We start from the raw sequence: 22,284 nt of genomic DNA, 5'->3' as shown, positions 1-22,284 counted from the left end.
AAGTGGCTTGTGTGAAAAAAAAATATCAGCTTGTATTTTGTTGCCAAGTAAATATGCATTTTTAGTTTACTGTTCTTGGAAATAAACAATGATAAAGCACCTTTGTTCTATAAGAATAAAAGATTTTAAATTTGTGATGAGTGATTGCAGTTGAAGGAGTTGTGAAAGAAGAAATTTACACCATATGAGTTATATTTGTATCAGCTATAAGTGAATTCTAATTTTAAGTCTTATAAAGTAACGAGGGCCAAAAGGTCCAGACAAAATTAAAGCAGGAACACACACACACAAAAATAAGTCCAACCCTCTTTCTTTTGTGCTTCTAATGCTTTCTGGGTCAGCTCAGCCGGTTTGAAGTGCCGTCTGGAGCCACACCAGTAACCGTGACCGGTCTCAGCCGCATGTCGAGACACGAGTGCAGCACTGGGCCACATGCAAATCCACTAATCAAGAAAATGAATAGACTTGCCACTCGATGCTTCATGCCTTTGCGTTAAGACCACATAATACCAGAAACCTCTTCCACACAAACCCTGCAAATCGGACGAGATGAGACACAAAGAAAACAATTAGAGCTAAGACAATTGATTTTTTTTTTAATAAGAAAACAAAAGGAAACCTTTGGTGATTGATGCAGCTTGCTTTTATCTCCAGTTTAAAAAGTTTTCTTTTACCGCTTCATGCTGTGAAAACCCTTGGAATAAATAGAAAAGTTTTTTTCATGGCCTTGTAAAAACAACAAAAAATGTAATACCACTTTATTTCAACTCTGCCGCTTACTTTGTTGCACCTGGGATGATGGCACACACCTCCTTAAAAAGCAGAAGACGTGGCAGTAACGTGGCATTTACACCCACTCGCACTGTAGTTTAATATGAATGAGACATGGGGCTCCATCTTTTTCAACTTTTGATGTTAAGTGAAAAAGCAAGATTCTCTCTTTTAAAACTGCAAATCTTTGTACACCAAAGAACTATCACTAGACCCAAGATGCTATAAGAGAAAAAAAAACATTTACATGTTCAGCATGTGTGTTCAGTGTCCATAAAAGATATGGTTAATATCAGCATTATTTTATTCTCAAATAATTATTTTATTCTCAAAAATACAAACATTTAGAAGGCAGACAAGCTAAAACATGAATAAACACACACGAGGGAAATAAACACATCAGCCAATGTATTCAACGAGCTGCCGGAGCTGTTCACAGTTCTTCACAACTGCCGGCAACGACAGCAAGGTCTGTGAGGCAAAAAGGAAAAAGCAGCACATTATGGCAAACATCCAAACAGACGCTGCGGTTTACAGAATATGTTCCATGGTATGAAACATTTCTCACCTCCCGAACTCTGTTGATCATGTTGTTTAATATCTGAAGCTCGTTCTCACTTTTCTGCTGGTTGCTCTGATAGATGATTTGCTGTAAGAGATGAACATCCTCATGAACGCTCACATGGCTGGCAAGAAGACCATCTAATGTTCCTCTAAGTCAATAAATACTGTGTGAATGCTGATATGTAGTCAGGAACGTGATTGATGCCGGGTACGGTCAGGACTTACATGTCTCTTTGCCCTTTCAAGAATTTTTACTTTGGCCTGCTCGGCTTCCTGAAGACTGGCCTTCAGTCTCTCCACCTGGGGATCAAATGGAAGTTTATGAGAAAAGAGGAGGAGGGGGGGGGGGGGGGGGGGGTCCCTTTAAGCTGCAGTGTTTCCTCAACAACAGGCTGAAAAGTCAAGTTTACTTATAAGCACATTTAAAAACAGCTGCTGTTGACCAAAGTGCTGTACAACTTAAGTAACATAATAAAACCATAAAACTGATCTAACAAGAAAACATGAGTTTAAAATAAATAAATAAATAAATAAATAAATCCAAACTCGGTCAATTTTAAAACTTGAAAACTATGGAAATACGTAATAAATAATGCTTCTGATAAATCATACCTCTTTCAATGACTTGATGTTCTCTTCCATGAAATGTTCCGGTTTAGTCGACTGGCCGCCAGCTTTCCTCAATTCATCCCGAAGGAATTCAGACTCCACCTTCGACTGCTGGAGAGCGCGACGAAGCTCAGTGATTTCCCTTCTCAATTCCTGGAGAAAACGTTCATTTGCATTTAAACAATAACTACAAGAATACGTAGTAGCTTAGAAACACCGGCAGTATTATTTTGGTGCCTTACATTATTGTCAGTCTTCTGTTTATTTAGGATTTCCTGTGTGTCTTGCACTTCAACTATCAACTTAGCCAGCATTTTCTCATCCTGAAAAGAAAAAAGAAAAAAAAAAAAAAGAAACTTCAGAGTTTTTCTCTTCCATCGGTCAGCCGTCCTCCGCACCCATCCTGATCTTTCTTATCACAGATGAATAGAGGACAAAAGATGTCCAGCAAAAGTCATCCTTACCTGAGTTTTCTGCTGCAGAGCCTGATTTGCCTTCTCGACCAGCTGACTCAGACGGCTGAGTTGATGCTTGAGCTCAAAAACCTCAGCTTCATGTCCGTTCTTTGCAGCACGCTGCTCCACCTGCAGGCCACAGCTGGAATAACACATCAGATAACAGTTGGGGGGGGTTTAAAAAGAAAAAAGCAACAAGATAATTGGATTACATTTGATGTTAATGTACAAAACAACAACTTTAGAAAAAATCATTTATTTCACTTTGTTTTTAAAAATAAATAAATAAAATGAAATAAAATAAAATAAAATAATAATTAAAAAAAATAATAATTTTACATTACAGCTTACATTTGGCCATGCAGCTCCTCCAGCTGAGCGTCTCTGCGCTGCTGCACCAGCTTCAGAGTGCTGACGAGCTCGGTGACGGTGCTGCCCAGGCCAGTAAGCAGCTCCGCCAGGTGGCTTTGCTCCTCTTCCTCTGGTTGAATCTCGACTGTGCTCATATTCTTTTTAGGAGTGATGGCTGCGATGCGGGTGAAGGCGCTCATCTCGCTGAACAAAGCTTCACGCTGTGGCTCGAGAGTGTCTGAAGGGACTGAAGAGAAAGTAAAACTTAGTTGTTTCTTATTATTATAATTACATTTTAGACTTTTATTATCTGTTCCATTTTTTATTACAGTCCCTGGTGGCTGTGCAGATATATTCCCACCTGAAAATGATTCCTATAAGAAAAACGTTGCCCACTACCTCCTTTATCCAAGGGAAAAACAGGATGAATTGAAGTGCATGTGTAGCTCATATAGAAAAGTTGGTAAGAAAAGGACCATTGAAGAAAGAATTTTTATATTATGCAATCATATTATTGATGCCTCCTTGAGAAGAGAAAAAAAAAAAAATTATGTTGTTAAGCTGGCTTAACAACATAATTACGCTGGACCACATTACAAGTGAACTAAAAACTTTTTGAATTTGAAATTTGAATAGTTTGATCTTCATCAAACTACAGACAGCGTAATCTGTATAAACAAACAGCTGTACTTTCCATGTGAAAACACACAGTGATTATTCATAGGCCTAAAAAAGAAAGTGAACCTCCGTGCTAACAACTTTCATAGAAGTCAAGTGTTTGTGCATTGTGATTTGCAGGAGGTGACTCACTAACACGACTATGTAAAGTCTGGTTACTGAGAAAGCCTGTTCTTCTTAATGAGGAGTCGCAGCACCGTAGATGAAGCGTTACAAGCTAGAAAAGGTGCTCATCACTCCACAAGTGGATGCAAAGATCCCCATGGCAACTTGTAAGGCTAAAGAAAACCCCAAAAGTAGGAGCATATGCATGAAATCTCATGTGTCGACTTTAAGGAAGATACAGCAAAGGAATGTGCTGTTATCCAAAAAGACAGGTCACTATGGGACGATGTTATGTGGACAAATGAAATGACAAGTCTGGAGGAAACATGCCATCACACACCACCAGGAGGGATCAGCCCGGGTGCAACACCGGGGTCTGACAGTTCAGGTATTGGCTCAGAGTCCTGACCTTAACCCAGGTGAGATGTAGTAACCTGATCAACTGAAAGAGTGGAAGCTTCATTAGCAGTTACAATAACATCTGATGGAGCTTGTTGCTACTAAAATGAGATTCTATAAGTGACTAAATTCAACCAGCTCGACCATGTTTTCCAGCTTCAACTCTGTGTTTGAGTGAGTGATGTGATCAGAATCACAGTGCCTCCTGTTGTGTTTAGGATGAAAAACAAATGCTGACACGTTATATTTTTTTAATAATCAATTTAAAAGAGAAAAAGAAAAACTAGCATCTTACTTATGAGTGAACTGACACACATGGGGTGAACAACAGTACCTGTTTCAGCAGGAGTGTCTGTTTTGACCTCTTCCTCTCTCTCAGCAGTTGAGGCACAACGCTCCACGCTGTGGACTGACTGAGACTCTTCACACATCTGTGGTTTCTGAAAAGTAAGACATTTAAATCCAAGTGGGAAAAGACATGCAGTACTGCATCTATAGCATAAGTTCAATAGTAAATGATGTTACAACATGATTTATAAATGCTGTAAACAGTTGCTTCTGATGTCCAAATTACAACTGCAAATGTCAAGAGCTCACAGCCACAACGACGCATTCTTTTAATTTAATTTCAAAATTAAGCTTTGCATACTCTATGCATTTGCATTACTTGTCGCAGATCATCTGCACATACAGTGGAGTCCATATCAGGGCCCAATTAAACTAACATCTGTGAAATTGAGCTTCCAGCTGCATCATTTCACCATTACCAAAACTAGTAAGTTTAGACAGGCAGTCACAAAGCACTGTACACGAAGGTTAAAATAAAACAGAACATTAAAATAAAACATAGAACATTAAGTAATAAAATAGACAATATAAAAAATACAAAGGATAAATTGTAACTATGCTTTTAATGGGCTGTACAAAGCAAACAGAAAGGGGAAAGAAGCCTGTAACAAATACTGATATTCAATGAGCTCCATCCACATCCAAACAACTAAAACAGCAAAAGATTAAAGACCAAGAAAAACAGGCTCCGCAAAAGGATATAAAAGCTAAAAGCCGGCAACTCAGATTCTGAAACTGACCAAAATTCACTGAACCAGCACCAAAAGATCAAAACTACACTTCACGTACAACTGTTTTGCTTCCACCACGATTTAAAAAAAATAAAATAAATAAAATTAAAAAAAAAAAAAAGAAAAAAAAAGAAAAAAAAAGAAAAATCGCTCTCTCTCTCTCTGTGCTCGAGACCAGTTTCCAATCAAAAGTGTTTATTTTCTACTTTATTCCCTTGCATATTACGCACCGGTCTCCTGTTGTGGACAGTGTTGTCTGCCTCTCGTTTTTGTTGTTTGTTTTTCCCCTCCAAAAAAATAACTGACAAGAAACTCTAATTTCTGCTGTTCAATACTGAAGAAATTTCAACTTTTACAAATTATGCCAAATTTCAAACGCTTAACTATGCCTCTAATAAAGCGTCTGAAACTTTGCTCTGCGTCACTTCAGCAGCATCAGGTAATGTTGATATGCTGTTTCATGGTTTTCTTCAGTTCTCGATCTACTGCAGAATATTTTCAAGGGATTTATCTGCTATAACAGACCAGGCTTAGAAAAACTCCTTCATATTTTCTGTTTTATCCTCAGTAACTTTGACACGATGGCATCTGCTGTGGTGCTTACACCTCTGATTAAGTGTCAGCTTTATTTTTATACCTAGAAAGTTTACACTGAGTTTATAATTCCAGAGAATCAGTCAAGTCGCTTTGGGCGTGTCATTTTCAAGCAGAAACCTCAGAAAAGCTCCTGGGGCTCAACAGGTTAAATAAAAAGTGCAATATTGTAACTGCTTTAGATTCTGTTCTTAACTTCCAAAAAGTATGTATCGAATTTAGAGGGTTCTTTCGACAGTACATACCCAAGATAAATGATCTTGGATGATAATATTTCTGACCAAGTCAAAATCTAACTGAATGGAATCAAACCTTGTGAATCAGAATTGAATCGGTTGTAGGAATCAGTGACAAAACCCGGGCCTAGTTCTGATATTGTTTTACCTTTTCATCAAGTTCTTCATGGAGCTTGTTGGTCAGTCCCCTCAGTGTGTGATGCAGCAAAGTGATTTCTGTGACCGCCTGAGCCATCTTCTCTTCAAGCTCCAGGTTTGCTGTCCTGGCTCTGGACCTTGTGGCTTTAAGTTCTTCCTGCAAATTCCCGTTCTCAAGCCTCCATCACACAAACACACAGAGGCAAGTTATCATTCAGTGTGCCAACAAAATGTTAAACATCATGAGAACAATTTGCACTAAGATTTATTATTACAAACATAAGGCCATAAGGCAAAAGACTCCAGTCCAGAAAATATGTATGTGAGTATTAATCCTTGAACATTTTACAGTTTTTCCTGTTGATATAGACCTGCCCCCACAGCCATTCATACTACCCCATCATAGTTAAGAACTAGAAAAGTGGGCTGTATGTAGCCCTCGATGTAAAATGAGTTTGACATCCCTGATCTAAGAAACTGAGCACAGACAGACAATTTTGTTCTATTTAATCCGAAAGTTTTTTCAGGCTCAGTTTGGGCTTTTCAAGCACATCACCCTCAATGGCTTATTTATACTTACTTAAGTTGACAAACTTCTTTCTTCAGGTCCTCACACTGGATGTTCCTCTCCCGAAGGCTCTGCAGGTTTTCCCTTAGCATACGCTCACTTTCTGCCATCTGCTCCCTCGCCAACTCGTTCTCCATCTGTAGGAACTGATGCACACAGACAGCAGGAAAATTAAACCTAACATCCTCCCCTCAAGGTTAAGTCGCATATTATTCCTGTAATAACCAAACGCCTCATGCTTCTCTGGTGTTAAATGAGACAAATACCCTCTCTAATGCTCACCTCGTTCATTTCCCGCACACCACTGAGCTGTGTACAGACATCCTGGAGCTGCTGGATCTGCCGACTCTGAGACTGTGAGAGGGACTGCAGCTGACTGAGCTGCTCCTCACTCTGAGCCAGAGCCCGACTCAACTCGCACACCCGCTGCTCCGACTGACCCAGTGATGCCTCCAAGCTGGACAAGGTCAAAAAGAAAAAAAAAAAAAAAAACACAGCAGTATTCGGATATATACTGCAACATTTATGTAAAATTATAGTAAAAATGTAACCACTGGTTACATTTTTCTTCTTTCTTCAATTTTTTTTTTTTTTTTTTATCCTTTACTATTAACCAACACTTACTCATTTGCTCGATCTTTAGCCTCTTGTTTGTCTTTCCACGACTCCTGCAACCTTGAATAAAAACAAAATAAGGCCTATTTTAAAGCACATGCTGCAATTCAGGGCTTTTTTTTGCCTTTCAAAGTTTACCCTGTTAACAAGTAACCACCAACCCAGTGTTCACTTCCATTTTTAAATTTCTATGCTTGATTTCTTTCATCAATAAGGAGCATCATACTTTGTAGTCTCAGCAGCCAGGGCCTGCTCCAAGAAAGTGTAGGATGCCAGCGTGGAGGAAACTGTAGCAGACAGCTCCGTCACCTTCCTCTCTAGCTGACCCGTCTCTTCTTCTTTTTCAGTCAACTTCTCTCGCAGTACACACATCTCTGGATTTATTTATTTAAAAAAAAAAAAAGTTTAAGTCCATAGGTTGTCAAGAAAGAAAGCATTTTGAAAAAGAGGGAGCGAAATAGCCAGAGAGTTATTTCAGTTTTTACCTGATGTCAGAATTGTCACCTGCAGATTTAAATCTCTAATCTGCTCCCTGGCAGCTTGGAAATTCGAATGAGTTTCATTCAGTTCTGCTTCAATCTGATGAGGGTTTTTTTAAGCATATGAATAATTTTAATCAGACATGTTGACTACAGGTACAAGGCTGTAAATATCCTGAATATAACAGATGCCTTACCTGCTCTCGCTCTTCAACAGCTTGGTCTCTTGCAGACATGTGCTCATCTCTCTCTCTCAAAGCAGCGGCAGCTTTCTCGTTCAGCTTCAGGAGCATGGGAGCAGTTTTGTGCAGAAGGCTCCTGACCATGAAGAGCTATAAACAGATGGCATTAGCATCAACGCATTATCACATTTTAACAGAGCAGTAAATGCTCTAATAGTAAAGCACCTAAAGTTTCAACTAAACAACATTAGAACACATTAAATGGAATTTCAAACCGAATTTTAGAAAAAGGTACACTGCAAGAAGATGATAATATTATTAATAATAATAATAATAATAATAATAATAATAATAATAATAATAATAATAATCTCACCACTAGATGGCAGTAGATTACAGCCAACTGAATTCTGTTTTCTTACACCACCTAATTCAAGTGCATAATCGTAGCTACAGTGGCCACTATAGGATATACATGTTTATAAAATAAACATAAAAAGACAAAATATTGAGCAGAACCCCAGTGACTTCTGTGTCACCTTCATAATCTCCCTTTCTGCAATTCCTTTAATCTACTCTTGTTTTATCCAGAGGCCGGTCACAGTCTCTTTCGTTCACATTTTCACTCCTTTAGTGAAGGAAACCACTTCTCAGATGATAAAACATAGGTGTGATCTTTTATATCTTGAGTCTGAAGGTGCAGACAGAAAATGCAACTTGCCTCCATGGCACAAGACACGAACGGCAACAAACCGATATGGAGCTTGTCTGAGTCTTTGGCGTGCTACGTATGCAGCCGGTCTGCAGCCGCATACATAAAACATGATTAGCTGATGTCCATCTCGGCCACTGTATTCAACATGGCCAGGCAACACAGGGGCTTCCACAAACCAGCACATGCTCCTATGTATTTTATTTCCAGTTTTACGAGAGCGTATCAATTTGTAGGAAGACACAATTATACACTTCAATGTATACTTATGAGTACTGAGAATATCCTCAACCAAAAAATGACTGACTGTACCTTTAAACAGCACTATTATGTACAGGATGCTCATGTGGTGGATTTTACACCAAAGCCTCGTGTTTTTAGAAACCCACAAACTACAACAGCAGTAAACACCATTCAAACGGAGCCACTGTGCTGCTATCAATGTCACTCAGATTAAACTAAAAATGAAAACATAAGAACTGGAACCAAAACACTGGTTCTTTGTTTCTTTGCCATCATATAGAAACTGCTGTGATACATGTTCATTGACTGTCATAGTTCAAGGTTTTTAGTATGAGCGTACCTCTTTCATCAAAGCGGACTGTTCATCCATGGTTTCAGACAAAAGATCTGAAGCAGAGTCCAGGGTTGCATTATAAGCCTTGTTTAACACAACCTGCATTAGTAAAGACAAAAAGAAACAAAGAAATGACACTCACATATTACTTTAAATACAATTATTGAGCTGTTTATTTTTTGGCTTGTAATCTGTACCAGTTCTGGATAGCTCTGGTTTAGGGTGGCCAGCAGCTCTTGCTGAGACCCCACACTCTTCTCCAGAAGTGAAATTTCTGTGGCACAGTGTGTCCTCAGCTGTTCCATCACACTGAAAGCCTGACAACACACAACCACACACACATTTAATACCCCTGGAACAAATAATCCTCTTAAACACACAGCCAGCATAACTTCTGCAGATATTTTTATATGCTCCAGAAAAACTGTTGGTCAGCTAAAGCAGAGGTGTTTACACAGTGAGCTATGTTTAACAGACAGAGAGGTTTTTTGTGTCACAAAGGTGGCTCTCTTTTTAACCTGGCTAGATCACCACAGTAACTTATGCTAAACACATTACCTGGAAACGCAACCTTTGAACTGATTCTAGTATGCTTTAACTGCTACTTTTTGCTTAAATTGAAATAAACAGCAGCACTGAGCAGTAACATAAACACAATTTAACAAATTTATCACATTAATGATTCTCGGCAGCATTACTCTGTTATCTTATTTTTCACACTAATGTCCATTTTACTGATATATTTTTCAATAACGTTTATAGATCTCCATTACCCAGTGCTCTGAGCACAACCTGCTCCAATCAGACATTCTCAATAGACTTATGCAGAAGAAGAAAGGCAGATAAATGCTCCCTTTAATGTGATTGTGAACAGAGCCTGAAGCAGGAAGCCTGGATTAACAAAGAAAGCTGAGAACCAGCTTCATCTCTCACTGGGGTTTTAGGTTTTGTCAAGCCAGCTAACGCGAAGAACGGCTGGCTGTATTGAACGTGCTTCATAGTACACCCTTCTCCTCAGGAGGTTGCCGTTCCTCTACATTTAGACTAAACAACTAAAACACCCCAAAAGGACTTACTGCCTCCTTTGCTGTGAAGGCTTCTTCCATTTGAGTCCTCATGTCATTTCTCTGATGAAGAGCTTCTTTGACCTTCTGCATCATTCTGCTCTGTATGTCCTTTGATTTCTCAAGTAGAGACTTCATGTGCCCATACTAAAAACAACATGAGAAAAATATACCTCAACTCAGTTGTAGCACATAATCATGTTACACTAACACCTTAAGCCATAAATAACTGATGAATAATTACAAAAACAAGCATACTGTTTAACTTGTATGAGACAGAATGAGGTAACATGCTGTACGTACATGTGAAATGAGCCTTTGATGGTCCTCTCTGACTATGTCACCAATTTCATTCATGTTAGAGAGAGCAGCGTCTGTGTCACTTCTGACAGAAGTCTGTTGGGACAAATACACACACTTTACTCTTAGTAAAGAAAATATTGACTGTCTCAATACACACACACGCACACAAAAAAAAAAGCCAGTGAGACGTGTTTGAGCATTATATCCCAGTTTAAACAACATGAGCTGTGTGGTTGTTTGTGACTTACCATGGTGATCTTCATGTCTTGCAGACTCTGGATAACGTTTTGTAGAGAACTCCCATCAAGCTCCAACTCCCCAATCCGACTCAAAGCTTCCACATACAGGTCTCTATACATTGTGGTCTAGATATAAAATATAAACAACTGACTACTTAAGCAGTAATCCTTTGTTATATAATGAGATCAGAGTTGAAAGCTTCCGTTTGAGGAATATTTTAAGCTGTGACATATGCGAAACTACTCTAATAGAGTCCAAAAATCTAAATATAGAGTAGAAAATGAGCATAACAGGTCCCCTTTAAACAAAATGTAGATGTCAACAGATACCTGACTGAGTTCGGTGTGGTCTGTCTGCACGAGTTTCTCCCGGAGGTCTGAAGGAGCAGGGCCTGCAAGCGGACGTCCTTGTGCCCTCGCTGCAGTCAGCTGTTGCACCAGGGCCTCAACCATCGTCATGCTAGACATTAACCTCTGTTCCAGCTCCTGTCTTGGGAGGGACTCCAAGCTGCCTGGAGGTAAACTGGAAAACCAATGAAAGAATACTGAGAGGCAAACAAAGAAAATACTAAAAGCAGATTTAGCTTCATCTATACTCACAACTGTTGAATAAATGGCCAATTTACAATGGGCACTTACTTCCAGAGGAGCGGGTCAGTCATAGTGCAGGAATCAGCCACAGAGAATTCCCTCTTCCTCTCAAACAGGCCAGAAGTATTGAGGCTGTGGTCAACCAGTTTCACAGGACTACTGCCCACACAGACACTGTGAGACTTTACAGGAGCAGCTTTGGCTGGAGGGGCAGGAGGTGGAGCAGGAGCAGAGACAGCAGCAGGGCCCATCTTTCCAGACGCCATCATGAGGAACTCTGCCATTTGTCGAAGCTGCTGCTGAAACGGACCATCGGAAATCAGTGGGAAATTCAGCAGTGGTTTCTCAGCTTCAGTCTGAGGCTCTGCAGAGACTTTCTGTCCCAAATCCTTAACTGGCTCCCATAGTGGGCTCAGACCAGGATTCTGACCCAGGGCGGTGGAGTTTAACAGAGGATGAGGCATTGGGCTTTCCAGTTGCTCCGCCCACAACCCAGCACGGTCAGCATTAAGAGGAGCAAACAAGGTTTTCTCACCCTCAATAGCAGAGTCATCAGCTGCAAACTTGCCTTGAGCAGGATCCCCAAAAGTCTTTAAAAAAGACAGAGAAGCTCTCCTAACGGGACTAAACATTCCCAACCCCAAAGCTGAGGTAACCAAGGGACACTCCGACAGCGCTTTCAGTACATCAGTAAGGTTCTCTGCATGAGATTTTTCTGCAGAGTTACAAAGAGCAGGTGCATTTCCAGATGAGCCAATGGCACTGTCTTTTTCCCCACTGGATTCAGCGGGTCCTCTGGTGGAGTTCACTTCAGAGACATGCTCCTCTTGGTCTTGCTGTTGCACTTCCACAGCTGAAGGGCTCTCTGCTGAACCTGCAAGTTGACTGCAGTCAGAAATCTGAGTAGTCTGAACCACGAGAGACAATGCACTGTCAGCAGGATTCACGGTACAGTTAAGCATTTCTTGCCCTTTGCATTTTACAGTTTCAGTATCCAAAGCTTTTAAAGATCCATTAGCCACCAGAGATCTGCTAACAGCTGATGGGTCAGTAGCTACCACAGCTTCACCATTGTTCTGTTGGCTGTTAGCATCTTCAAAGGCATCTTGACAATAATCATGTGTGATGGAAGTGAACAGATAGTTTTCACTGAGGGGACAGATTACAATCTGGTCCTCATGCAGAAGGGATGTCTTCTTCTTGGGAAATTGGGCCTCATCTAATTTTTCATCTTCAGCTGGAATACAACAATCAGCTGTGACACCACCTTGGCTCCCAGCCTGGCTATCAGATACCACTGGGCTACCACTGTAGTGTCTGACCATTACATCCTCAGTGCTGTCTGCCAATGCTTCCTGGGTAGTCAAAAGGCTGTCACATGGAGCTGATGAATGAGTCTGAACATTACAGTATGGATGATCAAAGTGACCAACTGTATTATCATTTTGTAAATCACAGTCACCAGCTATTTCAGTTGAATCTATGGCATAGCCATGTGTCTCACTGCTGCTAACAGTATGGTCGGCTGGTAGAACAACGGACTCTTCTCTTGGAATTTCAATCTCTCCTCCAGTGCAGTCCAGTGATTTAAAGGACAGTCCATTAGCACGTTTTTCTGAACCACGTGTTGTCTCAGATAAAGCCTTAATGACAGGATCAACACCACCATCATGGCTACAGTATGGATGATCAGCATGTTCCTCTTGACACTGCTGGTCAAAGTCACCGAAGCAGTTGGTCAAATTTATACTGTCATACTCTAGAGGAGCACCAAGCTCTTCCTTGGGCAGAGGAATGGTTTCGTTGTGTAATCTGGTGGCATCTGAAACTTCCACCTCACCTCCATCACGAAGGAAGGATTTCCAAGTGAGATCTGCCTTTCCACTGCAGTCACTCTGAAAAGCTGTTGATTCTTCTGTGGCTTGTTTGTTATCCAGATCACAAGAAGCCGGTGTAGTGCTGTCAGTTTCACAGGGAAGTGCTGCGCTGATGTTAACAGAGTAAGTGTCACTCTTCTCAAGAACATGATAGGGATGTTCGATGTGATCAGAGCATGACTCCATTACCACACTGTCAGAGATGATGCCATCTTCAGATTCAGTGTTAGATGTACCCTGGTCCGTAGATAAAATAATACTCTCCTCTGCATGCAGTAAAGAGCCTAATATCTCAACTTCACCACCAGCACAAGTGAAGGATTTAAATGTTATATCTGAAAGTCCACAAGCAATCTGAGTAGTTGTTGTATCAGTTTTTGGAAGATTTGTTTGTATCATTTTGGTGGATGGAGAAGAGTACAGCTGGGGTTCTTGTTCACTCAGTGGAAGATCACCCTATTAATGAAAATAAGTAGCGGTTAAAAAACAGCACCACAAAAAGAGAAAAAAAGACAAATTATATTTGTAAGTATTAGTGTATACCCACCATTGTCATTTTGCCAGCATCACTACTGATCTGTGATTTTGATCTGAACTTTGATGAGGGAGTCGACAAGTGCAGAATCTCATTGTCCAGACTTCTCAGAGGGGTACGCTCGCTGGATCGGCTGGAGAGCTACCATCAACAAAGGTTGAATTATCCATTAACTAATATGCTCAGAGATAACACTGTACAGTATGCACAACAGAATACAAAAGTCTTACCAAGCCTTCCCCTGTGGAACTTGAACTCCTGGAAGCCATTACTCTGAAGTTCTCAGAAAACTACGTTTACAACTGGAGGACAAAATCAGGAAGACAAAAGATTTCATATTTTACCAGTTTGATTTAAATGCGGATTAATCTATTTGGCTGTAAAACCAATAGCTCCGCATTAAAATAGTTGGTTTTCCATGCGAGTGCTAAAACAGGGTCTTGCTCCTCATACTAAAGAATTATGTGATTTCAAGGCAAGTTACGAAAGACAAACCCCAGTTCTCCTTGACTGCAAAAACTTTCCGGAATTTAATCACGATCACGAGACTTCAACAGTTTGTATAAGACAAGTTAGTCGGAACTTTTTAAACATTTCGTTTGTGCAGAGAGAGTCTGTTAAGTTCAAATTAGCCCCATCATGACCCCTTGTGTGGATGTTGTCTTCTTGTTATGAAGGTTTCTTCCGGGGCAGAAACAAAAGGAAAGACGATTACAGCAAACAACCATGTTGCAGAGTTTAACTGTTGTTTTACGATGGACAATGTGAGAATGTTCTTTAAAATGCTGCACAGAGATCTGCTTGTCGTGTCAAACTAGCTGAGAAGCTCACATACTGACATGGCGTTACGTATTGGCCTAGTTGACAAGAATAGGCCATTTCAAGCATTAATTTAATAACTTCGAAAATCAATGTGAGAATTCACAGAATTCTAAAATTCACAGAAAGTGTTGCAAAGAGTGAATATTGCAAGGGCGTAAACTACAGTTTAAGAGACCGGTACCAGTCGATAGCTAACCGTAAATTGCACTCACTCTAGTTACTTCTAACAAAGGCACTTAATTAATAGCTTAGCTGTCCGAGGCAAACGCCCTTAAATCATGTAAAAGTATTTTACCTTTTAAATTTTACCAGCTAACGTCAACCAGCGTTTTAACAGAGACGAAGACAGGGTAAACAAATCTTGTATTGAACTACCATCCACCGCGTTTGATTCAAAAACACGAATAGCAGCGCTGTTATTGGTCCATTTCTCTTCTTCGTTGGTTGAGAGAAGCACTAGATGGTTGAGATCTGTACCTTTACTCACTGCTGCCTCCTTCGGGAAAATAATGTAATTGCTACAGCATGTTCCTGTTACTGACAGAAAATTTACACTTTTATGTTGGCTCTTAAGTATATTTGTTTTTTGTATTGTTTTGTTTTATGTCAGCGTTTTATTAAAACTTCGTGTCTGCATAAAAAAATAATATCTGACTCTTCAGTTATTTCCACTGCCTTCTTATATATTGCTTTACAAGCTGGAAGCCATGTAGTTACATGGAAAAATGACCCATAAATCACCCTTTTTTGGGAAACAAGTGTAGGAGCAGAGAGTGATACGTATGCTCCATGAGTCTGGACAATGACGCAGTTTTGTTTAGCTTTGGTGTCTACCAAACCAGCCATCCACCCAAACAATATTTCAGTTCTTCTTTTAGCTGCATCCCACCATCTGCCTAGCATCGTCTTCTGTGTCATCAACAATGACCGCTCTGCAGTCAGAGTCAAAATAAGCTTTATTGTCAAAGACCATATGTACAGTCATACAAAGGAATCTGAAACTGCAATGTTCCCATGGCCCTCAGTGTACACTAAAACAATATAAAGATAAAAATAAAATAGCAGTCTTATGTACAACACAATGCAATACAATACAATCTTATATAAACAGCAGTGTGCAACACAATCATAGTGATTGTGGGTAAGTTTCGGGGGGCTGGGGGGCGCAGTCAGTGAAAAGGCAATGGTGGTGGTTTGGGGGTGGAGGGTTCAGAGGGAAGAGGTGAATGCAGGTCTGGAGTTCGTGTATGTGAGAGCATGGAGTGAATTCAGCATCCTGACAGCCCGATGGACGAAGCTGTGTCGCAGCCCGGAGGCTCTTCAGTCTCCTTCCTGATGGCAGCAAGCTGAAGAAGTTATTGGAGGGATGAGTGGAGTCACCTGTAATGCAGTGAAAATGACGGCCCCAACACCAACAGCGTTTTATAGGTTTTTTTATTTGCGCTGGTTTTTCACTTGGCAACTTTCCAGCTGCCCTGCTTGTAGCACACACAACCATACACCTCAGGTCCTGGCACATCTTTTACAGGGGAGACGTGATCAGTTGATGGAGCTCAGGTGTGTGTCAGCCTCCTCTGACACGGCACCCTGAACCCCCTTCTCCACCCCTCCCCTGCAGCTGAGCCACAAACCACACCCTGCCACAATAACATTTTTGCTTTAAATACAGTTAATAACATGCATCAAGCAGACAAATGTTTTTAAAGCCTTATTTTGGGATAAAGTCACATTTTAAGTGTCTTTCTCATATTTGATTGGTGATGTTATACATGCAACTTTTATGATGTGGTGACTGCAGAAAATAAATATGATAATTGTTCCAGTAGTGTTTGAATGCACCACATGGCCTGGGCATTTCTGTGTGGAGTTTGCATCTTCTCCCTACAACTGCCTGATGGATGGCCTAGATTTTCAGTGTTTCACATTTTTCGGCTGAAGTCATTCCACCATGAACTCAAGTGCCCTCACACAGCTCTGCATAAAACACCACAAATCACTTTCATGCAGTGTGTTTTTTTTCCTCTCTTATATCTGTATTATACAATATTGGAAAAGTCTGTCAAAATGGCACTGAAAGATCAGAAGTGTCTTGAGATTATTGTGTGAATCTACAATGTAAAATACACACTTTTATAAATACTTAGCAAGAAGCTAAGGGGATAATAAAGTACAGAGAAGCAGGAACAGATCAATTAGGGGGGAGGTAATAGAAGCCTGATGAAAGGGAGGAACAAATAAATCATGACATTACAAGATGTCAGTGGTCAGACTAAAGTGGGGTCCCTCCACATCATCTAAAGAGCCATGGACCCTTTTTCCTACTGTGCTTCTACTGTCCTTGCTCACTGATTAAGTCATGAATCTTTCTGTTGAATCATTTGTTGACTCTTCCTGTCCCACGAGGGCCTTCTTGAGAGTGTTTATGAATCTTATATGGCTCTGTGGCCCGTTTCATTGCCCAAAGACAATTATAAAACAACACAGCCTCCTTTCCACTGATGTATCCTAATAACACATAAATTAAAGGACTGTCTCTCGAGAAAACAAGAAGAGCTAGCAGCTAACCCACTCCAAGGCTAACCGTTTGCAAAAAGAAGAAAGAAAAGAAATTAAACTCTGTTTGTGCAACTACTTACATTTTTTTCCAAATTTGTAAATACTTTTTAAAGACAAACAGAAAAAAAGGGGCATTTGTTTTTTAAATAAATATCTTATTTAATTATCCAATACAACTTTGAATATACAATGCCTCATTATTCTTCTGTCTGATTTTAAGTAAGCCAATATGATTTACAAATAAAAGTTTGCCAGCAAAGAATTTAGATTGAAATACCAAAAAGAAAGGAACAAACAAGAGGGTGTTTTTGTGTCACATGAAAGGCTCCTCTCTTCAGCTCAAAATCCATCAATGAAAAAGTTTCTCATACTGAAGCAATGTGCGGCTCTACAGGTTTTACCTGCAGCACCTCTGCAAAGCCTTGTCCAAACCAGCAGGTAATGTCAGCCGTGTCAAGGGTGAAGAAAAAGAGTCTGTCCTTGCAGCGAGTCCTCCTGTAGACGGATCGGGGGTCTGCTGACAGGACCCCTCTGATGGCAGCGACTGCCTCCTCTGTACTGCGCAGAAACTTAAACTGGGGTCTGTGGCTTTCAGACAGTCCTGTGTGTTACACAAGTTTGTTTTTCAGTCTCTCTGCTCACATATGAATGAAGGCTTTCACATTAATTACTGATACAACAGTGCCCCCTTATGGAGACAAACATACAGTGCATCTGGAAAGTATTCACAGCGCTTCACTTGTTCCACATTGTGTCATCTTACAGGCTTATTCCAAAATGGATTAAATTCATTTCCAACTCAAAATTCTACACACAAACCACCATGATGACCAAGTGAAACAAAATGCTTGAAAAATAAAAAACAAATATATAGCATGTACATAAGTTATCACAGCCTTTGCCATGAAACTCAAAATTAACCTCAGATTCCACTGATCATCTGTCAGATGTTTCTACAGCTTGACTGGATATGATTTAGAAAGGCACACACCTGTCCACATGCCGTAAGGTACTATAGTTGTTGGTGGATGTCAGAGCACAAACCAAGCCACAGAAAGATTTCTGCAGCATTAAAAGGTTCCAGTGAGCACAGTGAGCTCATTATGCGTAAATGGAAGAAGTGTGGAACCACCCTTCCTACAGCTGACCGCACGGCCTTCCTGGGTAATCAGAGCAGAAGGGCCTTAGTCAGGGAGGTGTCCAAGAACCTGACTGTCACTCCTACAGAGCTCCAGTGTTGCTCTGTGGAGAGAGGAGAACTTTCCAAAAGGACAGACATTTCTGCAGCATGAGACTTATATGGTGGAGTGTCCAAAGGGAAGCCAGTCTTCAAAGGCTGATGACAGCCCACATGGAGTTGCCCAAAGATGCCTAAAAGACTCTCAGACCTTGTGCACCGTCACTCTCCATTCAACCTGACAGAGCTTGTGGGGCACTGCAAAGAAGAACTGGAAGAAACTGTCCCCAAATAGTTGTACCAATCATGTAGCATCATACTCAAAAAGACCCGAAGCTGCCAAAGGTGCTTCGACAAAGTATTGAGTAAAGGCTATGAATACTTATGAACACTTTTGTTTTTTATTTTTAATAAATGTAGTTAATTTCTGAATTAATTTAATGAATTGCAAGCCAACGTTTATCCCTTTGTCATCACAGGGTATTGTGTGTACAATTTTCAGGTGAAAACTGAATTGAATCAATTTTATAATAAGTCTGTAACAAAATATGAAAACAGTGAAGCGCTGCGAATACTTTCCAGGTGCGCTGCATCTCCCATGATCTCAGTCATCTTACCTGACAGGTGTGCAGGGATGAATTCTGCCAGCTCCCTCTCCGCGTGAAGGCTGAATCGCACATCCAGACTTGCGACAGGAGGCTCTCTGATCCAGCCTGCGATCGTAGTGTAGGCTTCCTCTCCGTAGCAGGGATGGTCTACTTCCAACAAAGGTGGTTTAGTTTTAGGAGAGTCTGAACCTCGGTTCTTACTCTCAGAACTTAAGAAAACGTCTTGGTTCACAAAAGCCTTGACCTCCTCCAGCACATTACTGAGGTCTTTGGACAGAGAAAACTGAGCACTGATATGAGATGAACCTGTTGCGTTAGTATTCGTTTTTTCTTCTGGGAGGAGATTCCCCACATAATCACTCGCTGCTCCTCGATCTTCTGTGTTTAACTGCACATCTATGTCTGATCCTTCAGGGAGGTTAGTGCGGTTTCTCTTGTCGTCATTCATTTGGTCAGTGTTTGAATTACAGGGCTCTGAGTCCTCCTCATAGCTCCTCCGGGTGTCGGGGGAGTCATACTCTGGGATATAGGGTTTGATGTCCAGGACTGGGGTGCCTGCAATCATATCAATGTCTGACAGGTGTAGAGTATCACCTAGAAAATAAAGAAATGCATTCATATTCATATACAGCTAAAACATCAACAAAACTAGGTCAGAGTTTAACCAGAGTCTGCTTAAAATAGTGAGATTTAACAAGTGTAACTATTAGTACAAGTGGAAAATTACCCTGTGCTTCAGACAGGGTTCAAGCAACAAATCAGTGCAGCTCCCTCAGAGAAATAACTCAGCTCAGATCAGTACACACACACGTGTTTAGTGACACTGACCGTGTATTTTGTCGAGCTTTGCCAGTGTTAGGCCCAACACATTCGGTCGATGAGGACTGCGTGTCGAGTACACACCGACTCTCTGCCCGTTCAGCCTGGGCGGCCTCACTTTGGCTTTGTAGCTCAGGTGGCCGTTTTTGTGGAAGAGAAAAATTATCCTGCAGAGGCCAGATGACAAAGAAAGGCAGATGATGGGAAATAGTGTTTACGTGTACATGCTTAGTTAAAATGAGTAAAAAAATATCTTGCGAGTTGGGTAACAATATTTGGTAACGTGTTGTACACAAACACACACACGAAACCTACCAAACATGGGAGTATTGCTCCAGGCCCACCAGAGCGTGCTCCGGGTTGTTGAAGACACTCGGCTGAATTCGAAGTTCTGCCCTTGAAGGGCCACAAATAGTGGGCTGCCGGGGAGTCCCGTTCTTCACAGAAAAACAGGAACTAATGTAACCAATTGGGACCGTTTGGATGTCCCCTGCAAATGATAAGAATATTAGGGTCAGGTTTTGTAACACAGACACTGTGTCTAACTTGGCCTCCAATTTATCCTTTGCACTCACTTTTATTCCACAAGTGTGTTTTGTTATTTATTTAAAAAAATATATATATACACATATATATATATATGATTAAATTAGTTACGGACTTGATGACAGACAATTCAAGTCTTTGGCTTTAGAGCAAAACAAATACTCTGAAGATGTCAACATGGTTTCCTTCTTTCTATTTTGGTCACATTTTAGAGGATACATGACCAACCCTGTTAGCAAAACGACACTGAAACAATGCTGACTTTTCATCTGAGTCATCATCACGGTTAAAACTTAAATTTTAAGGCTAAATTAATGTTGGAGCAAATTTAAATTCCTGATGAAACCTGACAGTGTGGTGATAATCAGTCACAGTGAAAATCAGTGCCCCCGTCTCCAAACCATTCACTCTTGCTGGTATTATTCTGCCTTTGTTCACGATTTCAGCTTTATTACAATATTAACCAATGGTGCAAAACCGATCAAGAATCACTATTCAATGCAGGGTCAGTGAAATTTAAGTTTACAGCACAGGCTTAATCACATAGTTTCAAGTATTGGTTGCTGTGTGGGAAATGATTACCCAAATACATAAGCCAATAAAAAGAAAAAGTGCCATGAGTTTCACTCATTAGCTGACTCTGCACGCTGAACATCTCTGAGCCAAAAGTGTTATTTTGGTAGGTATAATTGACGTATTGTTATAAACAGAAATTTAAAGCAAAATAAAGCCTTCCTGAGTAGTGCTCTTTGTTTTAGGGTTTATTTTTTTCTTCCTCTTTTGGTCACACTTTATAGCACAGCACATCACTAAAGGCGTAATTCTTCTGTGGTTAAATGAAACTTTTAGGTATTTTATTTGACATTACAGTGTAATTATATTTACCTACAAATACTTAAAGGTAAGCACACAAAAACAAGTGGGTAACAAGTCAGTGGTTTGGGGGGGTTTAATAGAAAACAAAGAAATATTTATAATGTAAGTAAATGTTAGAAATGCGTAAGTACAGGCTGTACAATGGAGTGGCTTAACCTTACCCAGCAAGAGTATTTTACAGCAAAGGAGACACATATTATATTGCAAGTTTGTACAGCACAAAGTAAAAAAGGACAATTAAATAATAGAAAAACCATCATGCACATCAACATGATGAATATTAAATAACAACATAGTAAAAATTACAATGTAAAGTGGAAAAATATCGGCTAGCTACAAAATTAAAAGGTAATGACACACTAAAAATAGTTATGTCATAATTATAACTGATTACAGTATAACTTGCATCTTCTTTCCTGTAAAATACCTGGAAGTTAAGCAAGTTTTAATCACTCCACAATACAGCCTGCAACACAAAAGGTACAGCATACATATATATATATATTAAATATTTATTTATAATATAAATCACTGTTTTCCTGTAAAAACATCTCAGTCTCTTATTCTAGTGTACTACCTTTAAGTATTTGTAGGTAAATATATTTAGATTGTAATTTCAAGTAAAATACACTGAAATTCCATTTAATTGCAGGGAAATTGCGCCCTTAGTTGCGGGCTGTGTTACTTTTTTTTTGGTGGAGGGAGGGCTTAGTTTTTGTAATTACAAATGTTTGTGACGCTGGTGGTAGCTACCTCGCTCTAATCCTGCTGGCGACGGTGGTGAAGGTGGTGTAGGTGCTGGAGCTTTAACTTCTTCGCTGAGTCCAATCTTCGACACAGCAGCCTGAACCGCCAGCAGCTGTTTGCGATGAGCTCTAATTGCACTGTCTAGCGTCTGCCTGTTAGACAAGATGTTGAGAATGAGCGTGTAATAATAATGGGAACCCTGAAAAATACTAAAAATAAAAAAGGCCAATGCAAAACAGCACACGGCGTTTAATTTGTTTAGTTCTTGAAATAGCAAGAAGTCTCTCGTGAGAAAAACACGTGGCGGTGCAAAACCTACATACCTCAGGTTCTTGATTTCTTTTCGCATCACAGAAACCTGCTGGTTCAGTTTATCCATGTGCTCGGAGCAGCACTCACACAGCGGACTCAT

General features: G+C 40.3%; 2 protein-coding genes across 4 annotated transcripts; both read right to left on the bottom strand.

Annotated features, from left to right (window-relative positions):
- Positions 1-1,170: 1,170 nt before the first annotated feature.
- On the bottom strand, positions 1,171-13,990 carry spag5 (sperm associated antigen 5). 2 transcript variants are annotated; one of them, XM_085355827.1, is made up of 25 exons: positions 13,952-13,990; positions 13,734-13,862; positions 13,242-13,642; positions 11,358-13,034; positions 11,049-11,241; positions 10,728-10,844; positions 10,480-10,572; positions 10,189-10,323; positions 9,310-9,429; positions 9,119-9,211; positions 7,839-7,973; positions 7,648-7,741; positions 7,389-7,536; positions 7,172-7,222; positions 6,830-7,004; positions 6,560-6,693; positions 5,990-6,158; positions 4,267-4,372; positions 2,751-2,997; positions 2,409-2,541; positions 2,187-2,267; positions 1,948-2,097; positions 1,561-1,635; positions 1,340-1,420; positions 1,171-1,242 (listed from the first exon to the last, which is right to left on the bottom strand). In XM_085355827.1, exons 1-25 carry the CDS (start codon positions 13,988-13,990, stop codon positions 1,171-1,173), a joined length of 4,848 nt encoding a protein of 1,615 aa, XP_085211953.1. The 2 variants fall into 2 exon arrangements, with proteins under 2 accessions (XP_085211953.1, XP_085211952.1); XM_085355826.1 differs by having other exon boundaries at positions 11,358-13,642.
- A 1,976-nt stretch (positions 13,991-15,966) lies between these two features.
- Positions 15,967-22,284, bottom strand: trmo (tRNA methyltransferase O). 2 transcript variants are annotated; one of them, XM_085355825.1, is made up of 7 exons: positions 22,196-22,284; positions 21,879-22,024; positions 20,019-20,193; positions 19,713-19,870; positions 18,894-19,478; positions 17,501-17,700; positions 15,967-16,180 (listed from the first exon to the last, which is right to left on the bottom strand). In XM_085355825.1, exons 1-7 carry the CDS (start codon positions 22,282-22,284, stop codon positions 16,097-16,099), a joined length of 1,437 nt encoding a protein of 478 aa, XP_085211951.1. In that variant the 3' UTR covers positions 15,967-16,096. The 2 variants fall into 2 exon arrangements, with proteins under 2 accessions (XP_085211951.1, XP_085211950.1); XM_085355824.1 differs by lacking the exon at positions 15,967-16,180 and having other exon boundaries at positions 17,356-17,700.

Source organism: Diplotaxodon limnothrissa, linkage group LG6, assembly GCF_057381915.1.
Source record: "Diplotaxodon limnothrissa isolate DT_005_m linkage group LG6, D_limnothrissa_male_GT1.1, whole genome shotgun sequence".
NCBI lineage: Eukaryota > Metazoa > Chordata > Actinopteri > Cichliformes > Cichlidae > Diplotaxodon > Diplotaxodon limnothrissa.
Note: the sequence above shows the minus strand (reverse complement) of the source record. Positions and strands in the feature narration are given on the sequence as shown.

Excerpts from the sequence above, each read along its gene's own strand:
- spag5 (XM_085355826.1), bottom strand. The coding sequence starts at position 13,990 with ATGGCTTCCAGGAGTTCAAGTTCCACAGGGGAAGGCTTG. Across the intron at positions 7,742-7,838 it reads CTGTTGAAGAGCGAGAGCAG|ATTGAAGCAGAACTGAATGA; the intron begins GTAAGGCATCTG and ends AACCCTCATCAG. Across the intron at positions 6,694-6,829 it reads GTGTGCGGGAAATGAACGAG|TTCCTACAGATGGAGAACGA; the intron begins GTGAGCATTAGA and ends TGTGTGCATCAG.
- trmo (XM_085355825.1), bottom strand. The coding sequence starts at position 22,284 with ATGAGTCCGCTGTGTGAGTGCTGCTCCGAGCACATGGATAAACTGAAC. Across the intron at positions 20,194-21,878 it reads GCCAGCAGGATTAGAGCGAG|GGGACATCCAAACGGTCCCA; the intron begins GTAGCTACCACC and ends TATCATTTGCAG. Across the intron at positions 19,479-19,712 it reads AAAGCTCGACAAAATACACG|GTGATACTCTACACCTGTCA; the intron begins GTCAGTGTCACT and ends TTTATTTTCTAG.